Source organism: Moschus berezovskii, chromosome 9 (assembly GCF_049115385.1).
Source record: "Moschus berezovskii isolate FMDL1 chromosome 9, NW_MosBer_1.0, whole genome shotgun sequence".
Taxonomy (NCBI): Eukaryota; Metazoa; Chordata; class Mammalia; order Artiodactyla; family Moschidae; genus Moschus; species Moschus berezovskii.
The window spans coordinates 50843026-50862520 of NC_142468.1; the positions used below are offsets into that span (position 1 = coordinate 50843026).

Genomic DNA, 19495 nt, shown 5'->3' on the forward strand with positions numbered 1-19495 from the left:
GCATTTGTATTTCACATAGAAAGAATGTCAGAAAGGACTGGGAAAGTGTCAAGGGTAAGAAAGACTGTTCTCAAAACAGAAAAGGGATAAATGGCTAGATTGAGAGATCTCCAACTCTTTCAGCTTTTTCTGGAGATTGGTTGAAAAATAAAAATAATGGCACCAGAACTTCAGAAGGTCTATTAAGGAGAATAGTGAATTGTTCTGTTGTTCACAGTAACTTATCCTTCTCATGTTGAGTTTTCCTTTGCACTTTTCCTAAGAGAGGATCTACTCATTTAGGATCAGATTTTGGGGAGATTTTGTTAGGATAAGTTGTCACATCATTTTAATATCATTAATGTTGACATGACATGGTTTGATATAGCTTGATTTAGTTTTATGTCTTCAGTTAAGAATACTCAGTGCTTTAATAGAAACCAGTTTATTAACTTGAACAATTGTTTAACTTGCTTCATTTTCTAACCTCTAATGACTTCATGTTTTCACGGAGGCAGTGCTAAACTTTGAAAGTGAGATTTCATCTACTTTTAGAATGGGTGCAGACACAGGTGGAGAGACCTAGATTATCCTTTGTTTGAGAGTTTCCAAAGACCTATATTGGATCTAAAATTCTGTAGTGTATATAGAGCTGTATGTGTGAGTGTGTATGTGCATGAGAGCTTAGTCACTCAGTCATGTCCAACTCTGCTACTTCATGGACAGTAGCCCTCTAGGCTCCTCTGTCCATGGGATTCTCCAGGCAAGAATACTGAAGTGAATTGCCATTCCCTTCTCCAGGAGATCTTCCTGACCTAGGGATTGAACTTGGGTCTCTTGCATTGCAGATGGATTCTTTACCATTTGAGCCACCATGGAAGCTCTAGAGCATTGTATACAGCAGTGATAAAGATACTCTTAAATGACTTATTTCTGCAGATTTCTGAGACAAAGATTGATACACAGACAGTTCCAATCAAATGTAGATACCGCTCACTGACTTGTAGTCTCTGCTGTACCAAACAAAACCCATCGTAGTATCCTCTTGGATTTATGTTGTGTACTTTCTTCCCTCCTTAGGTATGGATGAACGCGGAGGTACAACATCTTGGGGAACAAGTGGTCAACCAAGTCCTTCTTATGACTCATCTAGAGTAAGTTTTCTCACTAACCCTTGATTAAAACTATAAAGATAATTTGGCAGAATAAGTAAGTTCTTTCATATATGAATTCTATTTCTTAAGTGAAGATTATCTTATTTTACAGGAGTATATTAAAATACCCAGTATCTTCACAGTAGCTTTACTTCTTTCCATTAACTGTCACACTTTGGGAGTTTATTTTGTCTCCTACAGAGAAAGAATTATTTTTGGTGTTATTTCTATACCTTAACTACTTATAATACCTTTTACTAAAGTTGGAAGAGCTTGGAATGCCTCACTAAGTATTCTCCAAACATAGTCATTTTTCTTCTTGTATTTATTTGCTTTGAGAGCTCTCAAAGTACCAACTTTAGACCAAATTAACATTCTACACAACGAAAGGGTAAAAGGTTAGAGTCTTTTCCAACAATTAAGAAAACCAGAAAGGGAAAAAAAAATCTCCCAGAACTTTAAAAGATGAGACTAAGAGATTGAAAAGTAGACCAAAGAGTTGACAGTAAAATTAAGTGCTGTGCTCCCAGATTCCGTAGTAAATTGCTGAGGTTAAGAGATACCTTTTCTAAAGAGTCATACTTTGAAAAATGATGAACTGTTTATTTCCCTCAGAATTAACCTAGAGAAAATAGACAAGCACAAAATTTATGGGTACTTAACTCCAGAAGTAGATTGGTATAAATGGAAGATAACCTGAATAATGTGATTGGAATTCATAGTCTCCATATGGGTTTTTGCATTGAAAAATGCTGGATGAAAATACTTATTGAAGTATGTGGTTTTACTGTTTTATTTAGCTATAAATGTTTAATTTATTTTAAATACTTAGGAGAAGAACTGGAATATCCAAGTGGAATCCAAATAACTAGAGAGAGAGAGACTGTTGAGCATGGGGTTTAGTGTTTCCTTTTCTGGAATCAGTGCTGCGAAAGCTGGGTTGTGCTGTTAACAGCACTCTGTCCTGGGTATCACAGGATCTACTACTGACTCTGCTTTGAACTTGGTGCTTAGTCGTAGACATGGTATTTTATCTGTGGATAAACTGGCTGGTGTCCAAATTTCCTTCCACCTTTAAAAGTTTTTTATTTTTTGAGTAATACTGTGAATTTGAAATACAAGTTTCCTATTTTGAAGTAGGAATTTTACATATTGGAGGACACAGTACTACTTGTTAATTAATATTGGATTATTTTCTTTATAAGCCTTGAGTTGCTGTGTGATAACATGTTATTTCTTAATATACATTAAATGGTGCCTTTGTACCTTACTTCACTTTCCAGCTTTCTACTTGAGTACAAATAGGATTTTAAGAGAAGAGACTTTAATAATATATCCAAACATTTGTGTATTTTATCCTCCTGAAATTAAGTTTTCCTTTAGAGATGTACTTCAAAGCAAATCTTGCTTTTCTTTTTGCTATTTGATCTGTAGGTCAAATTGAAATGCTGTTTTTTACTCTTAATTTTTTTCCAGTGTATATTATATACAGTGAAAAGTTAAATTGGTTTTTATAGTAGTTTTCTATTATAAAAATCCAGATTAATCTCAAGATACTCCATAGAACCACACATACATACATATTACACACACACTTTTTTTCCCCCTACTGACCTGCTGAGTAATCAGATAGAGGTAATAAATCCCTTCTTTCTTTTTATTTCTGGATTTATTACCCTTCTTTCTTTTTGTTCCTGGTAAAATCTACTCTTCCTCTAACTTTCTTCTATTTATTCTAGTCATGATTCTGAGTTAGTAAAGATGTTGAATTTTATTTATAATTTCAAAACATTTATGTCTCTCCTGAACTCTTCTCACCAGGGAGAGACATTTATGGTTATCTTTGCAGCTGCCTTCAACACTCCTTTTTAAGAGTGTTTTCACCTTTTTGAGTTTTACTATTATATATCTTCCACCATCTTGACCATATTTTTATTAAGCATAGGTATAGATGAATATAAGTTTGTTAATAGAAATTTCAATTGAACAAAATACTTAATTCTTCTGAATATTTTTATAGGTTGAGTTTTTAAAATTTAGAAATAAATAATGACTTTGGTTTGAAGTTAGTTTTGACACATTGTGAATAAAATTAGCAAGTCAGTTTAACCTTTTGTGAAATACTAGGTACATTTGTAGAAATTATATGAATGAGATTTTTTAGACTTTACCAAATTGTGTAAGTAACACGTTTCCTTCATAAAAAGTTACATCATTTAAATAAACAATTTGATTTTACATTACTGATGGAAAAATATTTTAATTTTACTTTTTGTGATAAATTGTGATAAAAGGTTTGTAAAAATGGCAGAATGAGTAGTTTGGTGGAGTTGTGAAGCATATGCTTTTAATTTAGATGGATTCAACTATCTGAGTTGCTGTTTTCCTCCCTCCCCCACTCAAAACTATAAGGAAGAAAGAATTTTTTGCAGTACGGTAAAACAGCGTTTGGCACCTAAAAGCTATTAATACTGTACAATACTGTATTACTATGCATTTTAGGCTACAAGATTGGCTATGCAAAATCATGAAGGTTGAGCTCAATATTTATTTAACAACTTTCCAAGGAGAATATTTGCTGTTTATACTTTTTGCCTAATAGGTCCTGACTTTAATTCTAATGAAGCTACCATTCTGCTCCAGTAAACTTGATGCATGAGTTCCATTGGAATTGTATGGTTAAGAGGCCACAAGCTTCTTATCTGTGTGTTAGCCTTCTTCCTGTTCTTTCAGAAGTAAGAAAGGTTACTGCAGTAAAGCTCTTGCTGGTGTGTCTGCCCTGTTTTTTGCTAAATCCACCAGAAAAGTAGCCTTATAGTGTACAAGTAATTGGTTGAGTTTCTGGTTATCAAAACTACCCACTGCACATCATTCATTGCAGAGTTTTTGTTAAGCAGACACAGAAATAAGCACCATGCCTAATAATGGATATGGAGGAAATGGTAGACATTTCTTAGGAAATGTGAAGATAGGACAGAACATGTTTGAGACACTTAAAGGGAAGTAACACAATATTTGTGGTATCTCTCTCAGCCTCCTCTGTCTTTATTAGAGTTCTGGTTTCTGCACTGTTGACCTACTCCCCACCTGTGCAGAACAAAAACATGCACGTGAACAGATAAAAGCATGAAGATGATTGAATAGCACTTCTAGTTTCAAAATTTTGTGAAGGTGTGATTGAATTTTAAGCACCAGAGACTGAAAGGAGTGATTAATCTCAGTTAACTTAGACATGGGCAGAGGTAAAATGAATGAGTTTGTCCGTTCCCTCCCTTATTTTTTATCCTTTCCTGCAAATGAGTGTTTTCTATATTTGACATTTCTAACCAGGTGTAAAGGCCAGAGAATATTATGATTTTTCTTATTTTCTACAGTGTTAATGATTTATTCTAGTTTCAGATTTTTCCCCTCTTCTTTGAAGGCAGTGATTAAGAGCACATACTCTGGAGCCAGACTTCCTGGGTATGAGTCCCAGCTCTGCCACTTACTACACGTGTGATTCTGGGCAAGTTACTTAAATTCACTGTACCTCAGTTTACTCATCTGTGAAAGGGGAATAATAATAATAATTACTTTATAAGGTAATTGTTGTGAGAATTAAAAGAGATACACGTACAACAAGAGGTGCTTAGATCGTAGAGTGCTTAGATCAGTGTCTGGGTACATAGTGAGTGTTCTATAAGTGTTGACTCTAATTATATATGTCAAAATTTATCAACTAGATCTATCTGTAACAAACATTTAAATGAATGAATACATTAGCAGATGTGCTGTATTCTAAGTGTAATGAATAAGAATTGTTTTCTGATTCAGTCATGCTTAATTACTTTTACTTCTTTTAGATTTGTAAAGGATGTAAAATTGATTTCCTTTCCCTTTCAATTTCTTTCTTGAGAAAGCAGAAATCTTCTGTCAGGCTTTGATATAAAAGTTTTAGTCTTAGTCTTTCTAATGCTTTATACATAATGAATGCTCTATATGTTTGCTGAACATTATCAAATTGAAGAAGAATCATTAGATATACTAATGATTGTGTTTGAAGATCTTTCCCCTTGGAGGGGAAGAACCAAGCTTGAAGTATGGGGCTGTAGTAATTAATGGTGATAGACTTTTCTTCTGTGCTTACATATTATTACCCTAATTGATGACATTACTTCGTGAAGTATTTTATTTAAGATCACAGCCTCTAAAGAGTTGTACTCCATGACGCTGGGCAAATTACATAACCTCTTTGTGGTTCAGGTCTTTAATGTCTGTAATTATGGTAATCTTACACATACTTTGTAGGATTTTGGAAGAGATGGAATGCAGTAATAGCTATGAATTACTTCATTTATTGATAGAATAAATGAAAGCTACTATTATTATCAGCATTATTATTTTTCCAGATATCTAATATTTCATTATGTGTTTTTGTGCTTATATTTCCTCATGTACAAATTCTGTTTCAAAATGTTTGATCATTTTAATTTATGGAAATTCCAAGGGCCCATGTCATCTTGGTTTTCCTACCATCTTAAGCTCTGCTACCCAACCTCGACCAAGCTCCTAGAGTGCTGTTGTACCATTGGAGTTTATATCCTGTCTAGGGGTTATGAGAGGGCTCATAAGAAAGAGAAGTCTTTTTATTGATTCTCTTTCCTAAGATACAGAATTTGCATTCCTTAATTTAAAAGGTATGAGTTCACTGATAGGTCACTACGAATAGAAGTTATATTTATAGGTACTTGACCTATCAATGACCAAGAGCTGGCTGTTAAATCATGAATATTTTCAAATTACATATAATCCATCATGGTGGTTGTTTTGGAAAAGAAACACCATTCAACTGAGTAGAATTTGTGTGCTTGCTGCTGCTGCTAAGTCACTTCAGTCGTGTCCGACTCTGTGTAACCCCATAGATGGAAGCCCACCAGGCTCCCCCTTCGCTGGGATTCTCCAGGCAAGAACACTGGAGTGGGTTGCCATTTCCTTCTCCAATGTGTGAAAGTGAAAAGTGAAAGTGAAGTCGCTCAGTCGTGTGCGACCCTTAGCGACCCCATGGACTGCAGCCTACCAGGCTCCTCCATCCATGGGATTTTCTAGGCAAGAGTACTGGAGTGGCTTGCCATTGCCTTCTCCATTTGTGTGCTTACTTTTTTCTAATTGCTAAATTCTACCATGGTTTTACCTTCTCTTTATAATGTGGTTTTCAGAATGAAATAGTTGTGTGTGTTGCTCTTTTTTTCCCTTCCCATTTTGCAATATCATAGAATTTTCAAAACTGGAAAGTGTTTGTTATTTATATCCAGTCTTTTTATTTCCTAAATGAGGAAACTAACAGAATTTGAGATTTGGCTAGGTTGAGATGTGTGCTGCTGATACAAAATACACATGAAACTTGGCTGGAAACATTGCCTAGTTAATGACAGATTCTGGCCTAGAACTCACATATTCTAAATTCTGTGCTAGTATTTTTGACCCCCTTGGTATTCCCAACTCAAAGAATTATCTAAAATTTTCGGCCGTATACTAAAGGAATGGGAGAACAGAGAGGACAGAGGTGAAAAAAGAAGAACATCTGCAACTGATATCTCTAAAGAAGACATTGGACATGATTTGATTTGTAAAAAAAAAAACAATTGCCTAGCAAGTATAGTGTTTTGTAAGAATAGTGTAGAATTTAAGAGCTCAAATGTTGAAATCAAGATGTCTGTGCTCTGTTTCTGGCACTCCTGTTTGTTAGCTATATGACTCTATAGACATGTTACTTCTCTTCGCCTCGAACCTTTTTTTCTTTTTGTCATTGGTGGGGGGGATGGGGTGGGGTGGATACTAATAATAACTACCTTACTGCAGTTCCGGACTTAGACCTATTAGTGGAGAAGGGGAAAACCAGTTATGTGGTGATGAGTTGGCTTTAAAATACTCAGTTTAGCTGCTGCGTATGACTCAGCGCAAAATAATGTCAGGAACTTTCTGTTGAGGGATAAATAGTTGGTATGTTTTGAGGTCTTTCTTTGTAATACATATTGTGGCTTGTGTTACCTGTTTCAGTGAAGGGATATGATGGTTCAGTTTATTTAGAAAGCACCATCAGTGGTCATTTCTCAGATCACTTGTTAGGAAAATACATGGATGGCAGCTTGACTGACCAGATCAGGTGTTAATAGAAAATGAAAATATTAGGGTACAAAGATTCAGAGGTTGTTCTAGACTTCTGAGCGTCATACACAAATCCATCATTTGGGTACTTGGGTTAAGGGAAACAAAAATAACTAAATATTCAACTAGAATAAACATAGAGCTTTCAGATTCTATGGACACTAAAATGAGTCCATAAGGTTATCTGTATTCATTTAATGTTACGTCTCTAACAACTTCTGGACTGTGCCAGATGTGGCTAAAGGGATATTAATTTTCCTTAGTGTTCTCTCCATTCTTAGCAGGTATTCAATATCTGTTCTTTTATATATAAGGAGTAGCTTGGCTAAAAGCCACTCTGAAGTTTGATGGGTAGCAAGTTAGAGATGGCACAACAGAAGCATAGCTCTCCTCATATGCTGTCTATCCAAAAAAAAAAAACAAAAAACAAAAAATAGAGGTAATTCTGACCCCAGAAAGGGTTATACTGGGTGAAGCTTTGAGAGAACTTGGTGTGTAGTTAATTTACATTTGACAGTAGAGGCCTTGGGAATATCTAGAAGTAGAGAGAACATGTTGTTTTCTTCTCCCACTAGAGCACAGTGGCACAAGAGTTACTCTTGTAAATAAGGATGACAGTGTTGTTTGCCTGCTTTTTCGGAACTTGCATTTACTGTGGTTCTCTATTTTTGCCATGCTGAGATTTGTGGATACACTTTTTTTTTTAATGTCCTAAGTGAATGGAGTAACAGGCAAATTTGTCCTTGGAGCACGGAATGAAGCAGGGCAAAGGCTAATAGAGTTTTGCCAAGAGAAGGCACTGGTCATAGCAAACACCCTCTTCCAACAACACAAGAGAAGACTCTACACATGGACATCACCAGATGGTCAACACCGAAATCAGATTGATTATATTCTTTGCAGCCAAAGATGGAGAAGCTCTATACAGTTAGCAAAAACAAGACCAGGAGCTGACTGTGGCTCAGATCATGAACTCCTTATTGCCAAATTCAGACTTAAATTGAAGAAAGTAGGGAAAACCATTAGATCATTCAGATATGACCTAAATCAAATACCTTGTGATTATACAGTGGAAGTAAGAAATAGGTTTAAGGGACTAGATCTGATAGATAGAGTGCCTGATGAACTCTGGACGGAGGTTCGTGACATTGTACAGGAGACAGGGACCAACCATCCCCATGGAGAAGAAATGCAAAAGAGCAAAATCGCTGTCTGAGGAGGCCTTACAAATAGCTGTGAAAAGAAGAGAAGCGAAAAGCAAAGGAGAAAAGAAAAGATATAAGCATCTGATTGCAGAGTTCCAAAAAATAGCAAGGAGAGATAAGAAAGCCTTCCTCAATGATCAGTGCAAAGAAATAGAGGAAAACAACAGAATGGGAAAGACAAGAGATCTTTTCAAGAAAATTAGAGATATCAAGGGACCATTTCATGCAAAGATGGGCTTGATAAAGGACAGAAATGTTATGGACCTAACAGAAGCAGAAGATATTAAGAAGAGGTGGCAAAACTACACAAAAGAACTGTACAAAAAAGATCTTCATGACGAAGATAATCACGATGGCGTGATCACTCAACTTGGAACCATACATCTTGGAATGTGAAGTCAAGTGGGCCTTAGAGAGCATCACTACAAACAAAGCTAGTGGAGGTGATGGAGTTCCAGTTGAGCTATTTCAAATCCTGAAAGATGATGCTGTGAAAATGCTGCACTCAATATGCCAGCAAATTTGGAAAACTCAGCAGTGGCCACAGGACTGGAAAAGGTCAGTCTTCATTCCAATCCCAAAGAAAGGGAATGCCAAAGAATGCTCAAACTACCACACAGTTTTATTCATCTCACACGCTAGTAAAGTCATGCTCAAAATTCTCCAAGCCAGACTTCAGCAACATGTGAACCGTGAACTTCCAGATGTTCAAGCAGGTTTTAGAAAAGGCAGAAGAACCAGAGATCAAATTGCCAACATCTGCTGGATCATGGAGAAAGCAAGAGAGTTCCAGAAAAACATCTATTTCTGCTTCATTAACTATGCCAAAGCCTTTGGCTTTTGGATCACAATAAACTGGAACATTCTGAAAGAGATGGGAATACCAGACCACCTGACCTGCCTCTTGAGAAACCTGTATGCAGGTCAGGAAGCAACATTTAGAACTGGACATGGAACAACAGACTGGTTCCAAATAGGAAAAGGAGTACGTCAAGGTTGTATATTGTCACCCTGCTTATTTAACTTCTATGCAGAGTACATTATGAGGAACGCTGGGCTGGAAGAAGCACAAGCTGGAATCAAGATTGCCGGGAGAAATATCAATAACCTCAGATATGCAGATGACACCACCCTTATGGCAGAAAGTGCAGAGGAACTCAGAGGCCTGTTGATGAAAGTGAAAGAGGAGAGTGAAAAGTTTGGCTTGAAGCTCAACATTAAGTAAACAAAGATCATGGCATCTGGTCCCATCACTTCATGGGAAATAGATGGGGAAACAGTGGAAGCAGTGTCAGACTTTATTTTTTTTTGGCTCCAAAATTACTGCAGATGCTGATTGCACCCAGGAAATTAAAAGACGCTTACTCCTTGGAAGGAAAGTTATGACCAACCTAGATAGCATATTAAAAAGCAGAGACATTCCTTTGCCAACCAAGGTCCATCTAGTCAAGGCTATGGTTTTTCCCGTGGTCATGAATGGATGTGAGAGTTGGACTGTGAAGAAAGTTGATTTCCAAAGAATTGATGCTTTTGAACTGTGGTTCTGGAGAAGACTCTTGAGAGTCCTTTGGACTGCAAGGAGATCCAACCAGTCCATTCTAGAGGAGATCAATCCTGGGTGTTCATCGGAAGGACTGATGCTAAAGCTGAAACTGCAATACTTTGGCCACCTCATGCGATGAGTTGACTCACTGGAAAAGATTCTGATGCTGGGAGGGATTGGGGGTGGGAGGAGACGGGGACGACAGAGAATGAGATGGTTGGATGGCATCACCGACTCGATGACATGAGTTTGAGTGAACCCCGGGAGTTGGTGATGGACAGGGAGGCCTGGCGTGCTGTGATTCATGGGGTCGCAAGGAGTCGGACTCGACTGAGCAACTGAAGTGAATGGATGTGTATCTTAGAGTTCAGGAAATATGATTAGTAATACAAGTAATATTTATCTTAAGTAAACTATAGAACCTTAATTCTTTTAAGGCCACAGTGAGAAGCTTTAATTAGGCAACGAATAACTAACTACCAAGGTAATTTCATTGATTACCATGAGATTACAGGAGAGGGAGAAATTACTTTGGGTGGTCAGGAAAGACTTATTAGAATAGGTAATGTTTGAATAGAATACTACTGTAGGAGAAACAGTGTGCAAATAAGGTGGAAAGGAAGACAACTTTTTGGAAATACAGAATGATGGCACCATAAGTTACAGAGGCACCAAAATCACAAATGCAGTAAATACCAAATAATCCCTTGCTTTGTAGGTGATTAGTATGATAAGGCAAATAACCTTTCTGTCCTTTGGGGAATAGAGAGCCAATTAAATATAGACTTTGACACAGGGAATGGCACAGAGGGTTTTATGAAGATCAGTACATTGAGATGAACGATGGATTCAAAGTGAAAAAGTGACAAGGGATTGGGTGATCTGATTCAATGTTACTACACAGGCTCACTTGTAATGAAATAAGACTTGTGTTGAGTTAATAGGATTAGGATCACAAAATAATTGAAAGAGAAGAGATGTCACAAAGGAAAAGGAAACTGGCACAGTTAGTGACTGAGAAAGATACAAAATCATGTAGATTCACTCCCCCACAGAGAATGATGACTCCTGAATTAAACTCCATGTGTTTTATTTAGGTTTTGACAAGTTAGCTGTGGTTGTGTTATACCACTAACAGATTGTTTGATTTTGATAAATAGCTTCCCTTATAAATGGGAATATATAGTTGTGTGGATAAAAATACAGTTTTTTCTCATTATCCCCCATTTGTCAGTACTGATGGGTAATGAAGTTTTCTCCCTTAGAACACATATTTTTTCTAGATTGTTTTCTATTTGCAATTGTTTTTATTTTTGAATGGGAAAATGGTATAGATTTTATAGCTACTATGAGATCAAATGCAATAATTAGAAAGGACACACAAATTTTGAAATAGTATTTTATGCCTCTTGATCTCAGGTACAAAACACGAGATGAAGCAGTTAAATAGCAAAGCAAGACAGGAGGGACAGAGAATTAAAGTAAGTGTTTTCTATATATTGCATCTATGTTCCCATTAATCTGTTTTGTTATGTAACTGCTCCTTCTGAATGTTCTGAATATGAAGAAAACTGTGGGTGAGAAAAAGGTTAGGTTCAGATAAACCTGTGAGAGAAAATTTTGTTTGTTACTCATGGTCTTATTCAAAACAATACCTGCCTGTAAATTATGATCTTAATATTTTTGCCTAAGAAAAAAAATTGGATTAAGATAATATACACTCCTTTAAATTTCTTGCTAGTGGATATTTAAAGTGAAAGAAATCACATAGCTATCAGATTGGCTACTTCTCCATTTTTAAGCTAGTCAGACCTTCTGTTTTTCTAGTTTAGCCATTCTTCCAGGGACAGTGTCTGTTGAGATGTTCTACCGTCGATCTTTTGGGCTAGCGGGTCAGTTTCTCACCTCATTGTGAGTTTCATTTAACTTTGTTTGTCTATGAAATAGCATCTTTATCAGAATTGATCTTTACAATTCTCTCTCTTTTTTTATCCCAGTGTTGTCTTTAAAGTTAACAAGTGGGAGTCAAAACAAGTTACTCTTTGAATCTCTTCTTTGTCCCTTTTTGTAATTTTTTGGACAGATATTATTTTCTGTAAATTTAGATGTTTCTTATTCATGAAAAAATAATGGAGGGTAGATTCTGGCAGGATACATCTTTAGGTCTGCTTAGCCTGTTTAATTAATAACACTATTTACAACACCATTTGTCATTGTTTGGCTTAAAACCTTTCACATACTACCTTTTGTAAGCTTCATACCAGCTCATCAGAAACCATTTGAAAAGTCATCATTTTAGAGGTGAAGAAACTAGGGGTCAGAGAAGGTAGATAGCTAACCAAATATTAAGCACCCAAGACTAGTAACCAGGCAGTATGATTTTAAATTGCTGTCCCTTTGGACCATATCACACTGACTATAGTTTAAAAGAGACCCCAAAGTGAAAAGTGAAAGCCACTCAGACATGTCCAACTCTTTGCGAACCATGGACTGTGGCCTGCAAGGTTCCTCTGTCCATGGAATTCTCCAGGCAAGAACACTGGAGTGGGTAGCCATTCCCTTCAACAGAGGATCTTCCTGACCCAGGGATCAAAACCTGGGTCTCCTGCATTGCAAGCAGATTCTTTACTATCTGAACCACCAGGGAGACCACACAATAGTTGTTATTACTATTTATCTAGGACTTGGACACATAGTAGATGCTGTAAGATGATGGTTACTATCATTATTTATTGAATCTTATTCACATTTTATACATAAAAAATATAAGCCATGGAATGAGTCAGATAAGTTTGTTTCCTGGTATCACCACTGTATTTGACCTTGGAAAAGATGAGATAACTTAATTCTGAGCCTCAGGTTTCTCATCTGCAGTGAGATTTGTCGAATGAGAAGTGTGTGAGATTTAAATAAAAGAATAAGATATTCAGTACATATCTGTAATATATTAATAAGTCTAAAAGTGTTCCTCTTTTTACATTCAGTCTCATAGAAAGTAACCCCAAGAATTTTTTAAGTCTTAAGTAGTCCTTAGAGAGACAGCTGTTGTGAATTCCTGGAGTATGTCCTGAACAAAGTGAGGAAGCTGTTGCAGTTTTTAAATCCTCACCAAGAGGTCCTGTAAGTCACATGTAGGTAATTATGTTTAAAAAGTTGAAACTTTTGGAAAAGTTCATTGCAGATAAACAGATCTTGGGATTTGGAGATTATTAGAAAATTGGGTAACCCAGATTCTTATGAAGGTAGATTCTTATTAGTCTACATTCTTAAAGACAGAATGTAAATTCTAAAAGAGGAGGCTTCAGATAATTCCTCAAATTTGTTTGAAAGGTATCTACCTCACAAGGTAGTGATGAGACTTCATTGAGCTTTTGTATGTCACAGGCTTCAGTTCAGCAGTGTCCGACTCTTCGCAACGTCATGACTGCAGCATGCCAGGCTTCCCTGTCCATTACCAACTCCAGGAGCTTGACTCAAACTCATGTCCATTGAGTTGGTGATGCCATCCAACCATCTCATCCTTTGTCGGCCCCTTCTCTTCCTGCCTTCAATCTTTCCCAGAATTGGGGTCTTCTCAAATGAGTTGGCTCTTCACGTCAGGTAGCCAAAGTATTGGAGCTGCAGCATCAATCCTTCCAATGGCTGTTTGGACTGATTTCCTTTAGGGTGACTGATTGGATCTCCTTGCAGTCCAAGGGGCTCTCGAGAGTCTTCTCCAACACCACAGTTCAAAAGCATCAATTCTTCAGCGCTCAGCTTTATTTATAGTCCAACTCTCACATCCATACATGACTACTGGAAAAACCATAGCTTTGAGTAGATGGACTTTTGTCAGCAGAGTAGTGTCTCTTGTTTTTAATATACTTTAATAAAGACCAGTATAGGTTGGTCATAGCTTTTCTTCCAAGAGCAAGTGTTTTTTTGATTTCATGGCTGCAGCCACCATCTGAAGAGATTTTGAAGCCCAAGAAAATGAAGTCTATCACTGTTTCCATTGTTTCCCCATCTATTTGCCGTGGAGTGATGGGACCGGATGCCATGATCTTGGTTTTTTGAATGTTGAGTTTTAAGCCAGTTTTTTCCCTCTCCTCTTTGACTTTCATCAAGAGGCTCTTCAGTTCCTCTTCACTTTCTACCATAAAGGTGGTGTCATCTGCATATCTGAGGTTATTGATATTTCTCCCAGCAGTCTTGATTCCAGCTTGTGCTTCATCCAGCCTGGCATTTCACATGACGTTCTCTGAATATAAGTTAAATAAGTAGGGTGACAATATACAGCCTTGACGTACTCTTTTCACAATTTGGAACCAGTCTGTTGTTCCATATCTGATTCTAACTGCACACAGATTTCTCAGAAGGCAGGTAAGGTGGTCTGGTATTCCCATCTCTAAGAATTTTCCAATTTGTTGTGATCCACACAGTCAAAGGCTTTGGTGTAGTCAGTAAAGCAGAAGTGGATGTTTTTCTGGAACTCTCTTGTTTTTTGACGATTCAATGGATGTTGGCAATTTGATCTCTGGTTCCTCTGCCTTTTCTAAAACCAGCTTGAACATCTGGAAGTTCTTGGTTCATGTACTATTGGAGCTTCACTTGGAGAATTTTGAGCATTACTTTGCTAGTGTGTGAGATGAGTGTAATTGTGCACTTATTTGAGCATTCTTTGGCATTGCCTTTCTTTGAGATTGGAATGAAAACTGACCTTTTCCAGTCCTGTGGCCACTGCTGAGTTTTCCAAATTTGCTGGCATATTGAGCGCAGTACTTTAACAGCATTATCTTTTAGGACTTGAAATAGTTCAGTTGGAATTCCATCATCTCTACTAGCTTTGTTCATCGTAATGCTACCTAAGGCCCACTTGTCTTTGGACTCCAGAAAAGTCAAAGATTTAGCATGATAAGTTAATATCAGTTCCTCCTGAGATATATTTTTGTTGTACATTCTGACATTTTTATTTTGAGAATAACAAGCCTGGACTGTCATCCTGTGACATATTGAATAGATATTTAATCCTTTTTGCTGTCAAGTGAAGTAATTATTTCATGTGGTTTTATGTCATAAGCAGTCTGTAGCATTTTGCATGGAGCAGTTCATATTCTTGGTGTTTAGTTTAGGAAATTACTTAGTGATTAACCAATGAAGCATTAGCTGTCCTGAACCAAATGTCTTCTCCACATTGGTGATACTATGAAATCTCATTAAGTTTATTTTCCTGAGTTCTTACTCTGTAAAAATTTTAATTTTTTTTTTCCCCTAAGAACCCTACCTTGCTCTTGTAGATAACACTTTTCCTCGGTGTCTTTCTTCCCAGTTGGTATTTTATAGTCTTCTCTTGGGTGTCCAAATTTTAGTCTGTGGGCTGTTCACATTTTTTCCCCCACTGTTTTTCATTTATGAAAGATTTATTGAGATTTCATTGGCATTAGTTGGGTAAAACAGAAATTCTCAGTCCGTGTTTCTTGGGCAAAAGGAGCGTTCATTCTCACGTGAAAACAGACTATAGAATGATAGATGTTATAATCATGAAGGCCCAGGGAGAGTAGAAGCACAAAAATAGAAGCAGTACTTGGTTATAAAACCTCCAGAGCATATCAAGTGACAAAGATGGTTTGTAATACAAGAATAAGATCTTCAGTCTAGAGACTTCTCCCATTTGATGAGTAAACTTGGTCAAATGAGTTACTTATTCTGGACTTAATTCATAACATGTAAAACAGAAATTTTTGAAGAAGATCAGAGTTTCTTGAACTGGACTTAGGTTATTAATAAGCAGTGTGTAAATACAGAGCTCCATGATCCAATATATTTATATATTATTGAGTAAAAAGAAAATTAGATTTCCTTGTTAGTATTGAGTGTCTCAGAATTTATTATAAATTATAAATCTTTAAAAAAGGGAGAGAATATAGTACCTCTCTCTTTTTTTTCTGCTGTCAAATCCTATTACCTATGAATTGTTTGATAGTAACAGTCTCAATAAATAGTAAATTTGACAACATATATACCTAACTTATTTTTGTTGGTAGTGTTCAATAAAAAGATTATCGTTTTCCCCCATTGGATTCCCCTGTTATCTCTTTTGAAAATCAATTAATCATGTAAGGGAGGATCAATTTCCAGTCTCTCTGTTCCATTGATTTTTTTTTTTTTTTACCTTTGCATCAATACTATATTATCTTGATTACTGTACCTTTATAATACAGATTAAAATAAAGTAGTGTAAGTCATGCAGTCTTACTCATTCTGTTTCAGAGTTGTTTTTCCTATTTAGATACATTACATAGACAACGAAAAGTTTGAAACAAGCATATCAGTTTCTACAAAAATCTTCTGGGAGTTTTGATAGGATTGCAAGTTTAAGGGGAGTTGATAGTTTACCCATTAGTGACTGTTGGTATAACTCTTACTCTAATTTCTTTCTGTAATGTTTATAGTTTTCAATGAACACATATTGCACATTTTTCATTTAGTTAATTACTAAATAAATATTTTTGATGTTATAAGTTTCAATTTCTAGTTGTTCATATCTTATATAAAACTATAATAGGTTTGGCATATTGACCTTGTATCCTGCACTTTGCTAAACTCACTGGCTGTAGTAGCGTTTTTTGTACATCCTGAAGGATTGGCTGTTTGAATATGAGAATTTAACTTTTTCTTTTCCAACCTGAATTTTTCCCATTTTTTGAATTGAATGTGGTTTCTTTGCCCTGTCCTTAATATTGGGATAATAGTCAGTCTTTTACTATTAAGCTTGATATTAGTTATAGGTTTTGTTCATATGATTTGTTAGGTTGAGGAAGATTCCTTTTATTCTTAATTTGTTGAGAATATTTATCTAAAATGAATGTTGGACTTTATTTAAAAATTTTTTTCATCTATTGAGGTGATCATATCTATTTTCTTTATTAATGTATAAAATTATATGATTACTATTTTTAATTTTAAACCAATCTTGCATTCCTGAGAAAAATAGCTCTAGATAATTATTGTTGTTCTTTTATATATTGATAAATTCAATTTGCTGAAATGAATATAAATATAAGAATTTTTATATTTGAGTAATACTGATCTGTAGTATTTTTATTTCTTGTCTTACCTGCCAGAATTTGGCATCACAATAATACCTCAAAGAATGAATTGAGAAATACTACAGGCATTTTAATTCCTTGAAATAATTTATGTAATACTGCTCTTATTTCGTCTTCAAATATTTTTCAGAATTTACCAGTGAAGATTCGTGGGCCTGGAGTTTTCTTGGGAGGATTGTTTTTAATTTTAACTTCATTAATTTATAAGAGCTGTTCAGTTTTTTTCTTGAGTGAGCTTTGTTAGTTTGTGTATTTTAAGAAATATATCTGTTTGTCCATTTCATCTAAATTGAATTAATGGCATAAAGTTGTTAATAATTTTCTTTACTTTTATATATTAGGTTGTCTCTTGCTATAATATCAAATTACTGCAATCTTAGCGACTTGAAATAGTACATATATATGGATTCATGGTTTCTGTGGGTGACGAATTGATATAGTTTGGCTTGGTCCTTTGTCTCAAGGTCTTTTGTAAGGCTGTAAACAAAGTATTCACCAGAACTAGGGTCTCATCTGAAAGATTGATTGGGGAAGGGTCTCCTTCTGAGATTATCTATTTTTTGGTAAGATTCAGTTCCTTTTGGTTTGTTGAGGATGAATGTTCCATTTTGGCTGGAAGCTGCCCTCATTATCTTGCTAACTGGGCCTTTCCATCATGGCAGCTTACTTCATCAAAGCTGTCAAGGGCGGAGGGGTCTGCTAGCAAGATAGAATACACAGTATTATGAAGCCTAATTGTGAAAATGACATCCTATCACTTTGCAATATTCTGTTGATTAGAAGCAAGTCAATAGGTCGAGTCACACTCAAGAAAAATGGCTTATATAAGGGTATGAATACCAGAAGGCAGAGATTATTGGGGTGCATCTTAGAGTCCACTTGGCACAGTGTTTGTAGGATCTGTAGTTAAAATCCCTACCTCATTTCTGATTTTGGTGAACTGTTTCATTTTTTTCCTGATCAGTATGCCTAGAGGTGTATCTCTTTTACTGACTTTATCAAAGAACTTGTTTTTGTTTCATTGGTTTTCTCAATTGTTTTTCTCCTTTCAGTATGTTTGACTTCTGCTCTACCTCTACTTTGAGTTTAGTTTGCTTTTTGTTTTTTAGTTTACTAAGGTGGGAGATGTGGTCATTGATTTCTAACAGGCATTTAGTAATATAAATTTTCCTCTGATCATGATGTTACCTGTATCCCACAGTTTTTTCCATTTTGTATTTACATTTCATTCAGTTAAAAATACTTCATACTTTTGTTACCAAATGACTAGGGTCCCACCATTCTCCATTTACAAAATCAATTACATTCTCAAAAATGGAAGAAATGAAAGATGGCTTTAATTAGGATGCCATCTGTACAGATGGTAGACTCAGCATCCCTCAAAAACCAACTCTGAAGGTTCTGCTTGGCCATGAAACTTTAAAGAAGAAGGAGGGAAGTAATCTCAGTTAATCATTGAGATAGGGGGTCAAAGTTATTGTTATCCCCAACACTGCCTACAGACTCACTGACTTCTTGTGATCTTCCTGTAGATGTTACCTTGTTCACACAGTTTGTTCAGATTACTGAAGGGGAAACTAAGGAAGAGATCTGGTCATCTGTTAATTGCTTATTCTTCATTTCTACCTCAATCTATGGAAAGAACCCACAAGTTAGGCAAGGTATTGTGTGATTAAAAGCTTTGAAAGGTGTGCTTGGACTGGAGATTAGTAGAGCATGGGGGAGTGCCTGATAAAAGTTAGTTATAATACAGCTTTGCTAAAGTGACAAGAAAAGGGGGCTGAGGGTTGTTTCCTGCACAGAGCCACTTGCAAATCCCCACTTGTCAGAACATCATTCCATTTCTATGGGATTAGGGGTGAAGGTCTATTTTCTGTAACTTCATGCTGACATAGGTGCTGTATTCTCAAAATGGAAGGTGTCAATGTGGGTTTGTTTTGCTGACAGTTTTGGTTGTCCGCTTAAATATATGGGCAGAGTGAGCTACAATTATTTTGATGCTCAAAAAGATAAAGATGATTATGAGCAATAATGTTAATCCCATTCTCTTGAGGCCAGTTCTTGGAATTTTGCTAGCCATAGATTCAGTTCTGCTCAGAATGAAACAGCTTATGTCATGGCTATAGTCTGGTTATCATGCACTTAACTTTTTTCCTGTAGTGGCAATTATAGTATCTATAAAACAATTCTGTATTGGTTCTAATCATTAACTTCTCAGTTTTGTACTTGGGGTGGGGTGCAGGGTTCTGCTCTGTTCCAATTTTCCTATTGATTTCTTCCTTGACCCTTAGGTTATTTAGAAGTGTCTGTTTAAATTTGTAATATTTGGAGATTATCTGCAGGTGTTTTTATTATTAATACTTAATTTCATTCCATTGTAGC

At 36.0% G+C, this 19495-nt stretch overlaps 1 protein-coding gene across 6 annotated transcripts in view; it reads left to right on the forward strand.

Annotated features, from left to right (window-relative positions):
* Positions 1–19495, forward strand: part of TCF12 (transcription factor 12) — a 397887-nt gene that overhangs the window by 157196 nt on the left and 221196 nt on the right. For 4 of the 6 annotated variants that reach the window (XM_055437091.2, XM_055437093.2, XM_055437090.2 and 1 more), the window contains exon 4: positions 1060–1133. The exons of 1 other annotated variant lie outside the window; for it this stretch is intronic. In XM_055437091.2, coding sequence (XP_055293066.1) covers positions 1060–1133 — 74 coding nt within the window. Of the gene's footprint in view, positions 1–1059; positions 1134–11444; positions 11507–19495 lie in introns of all 6 variants that reach the window. One more of the 6 variants, XM_055437094.2, reaches the window with a different exon arrangement.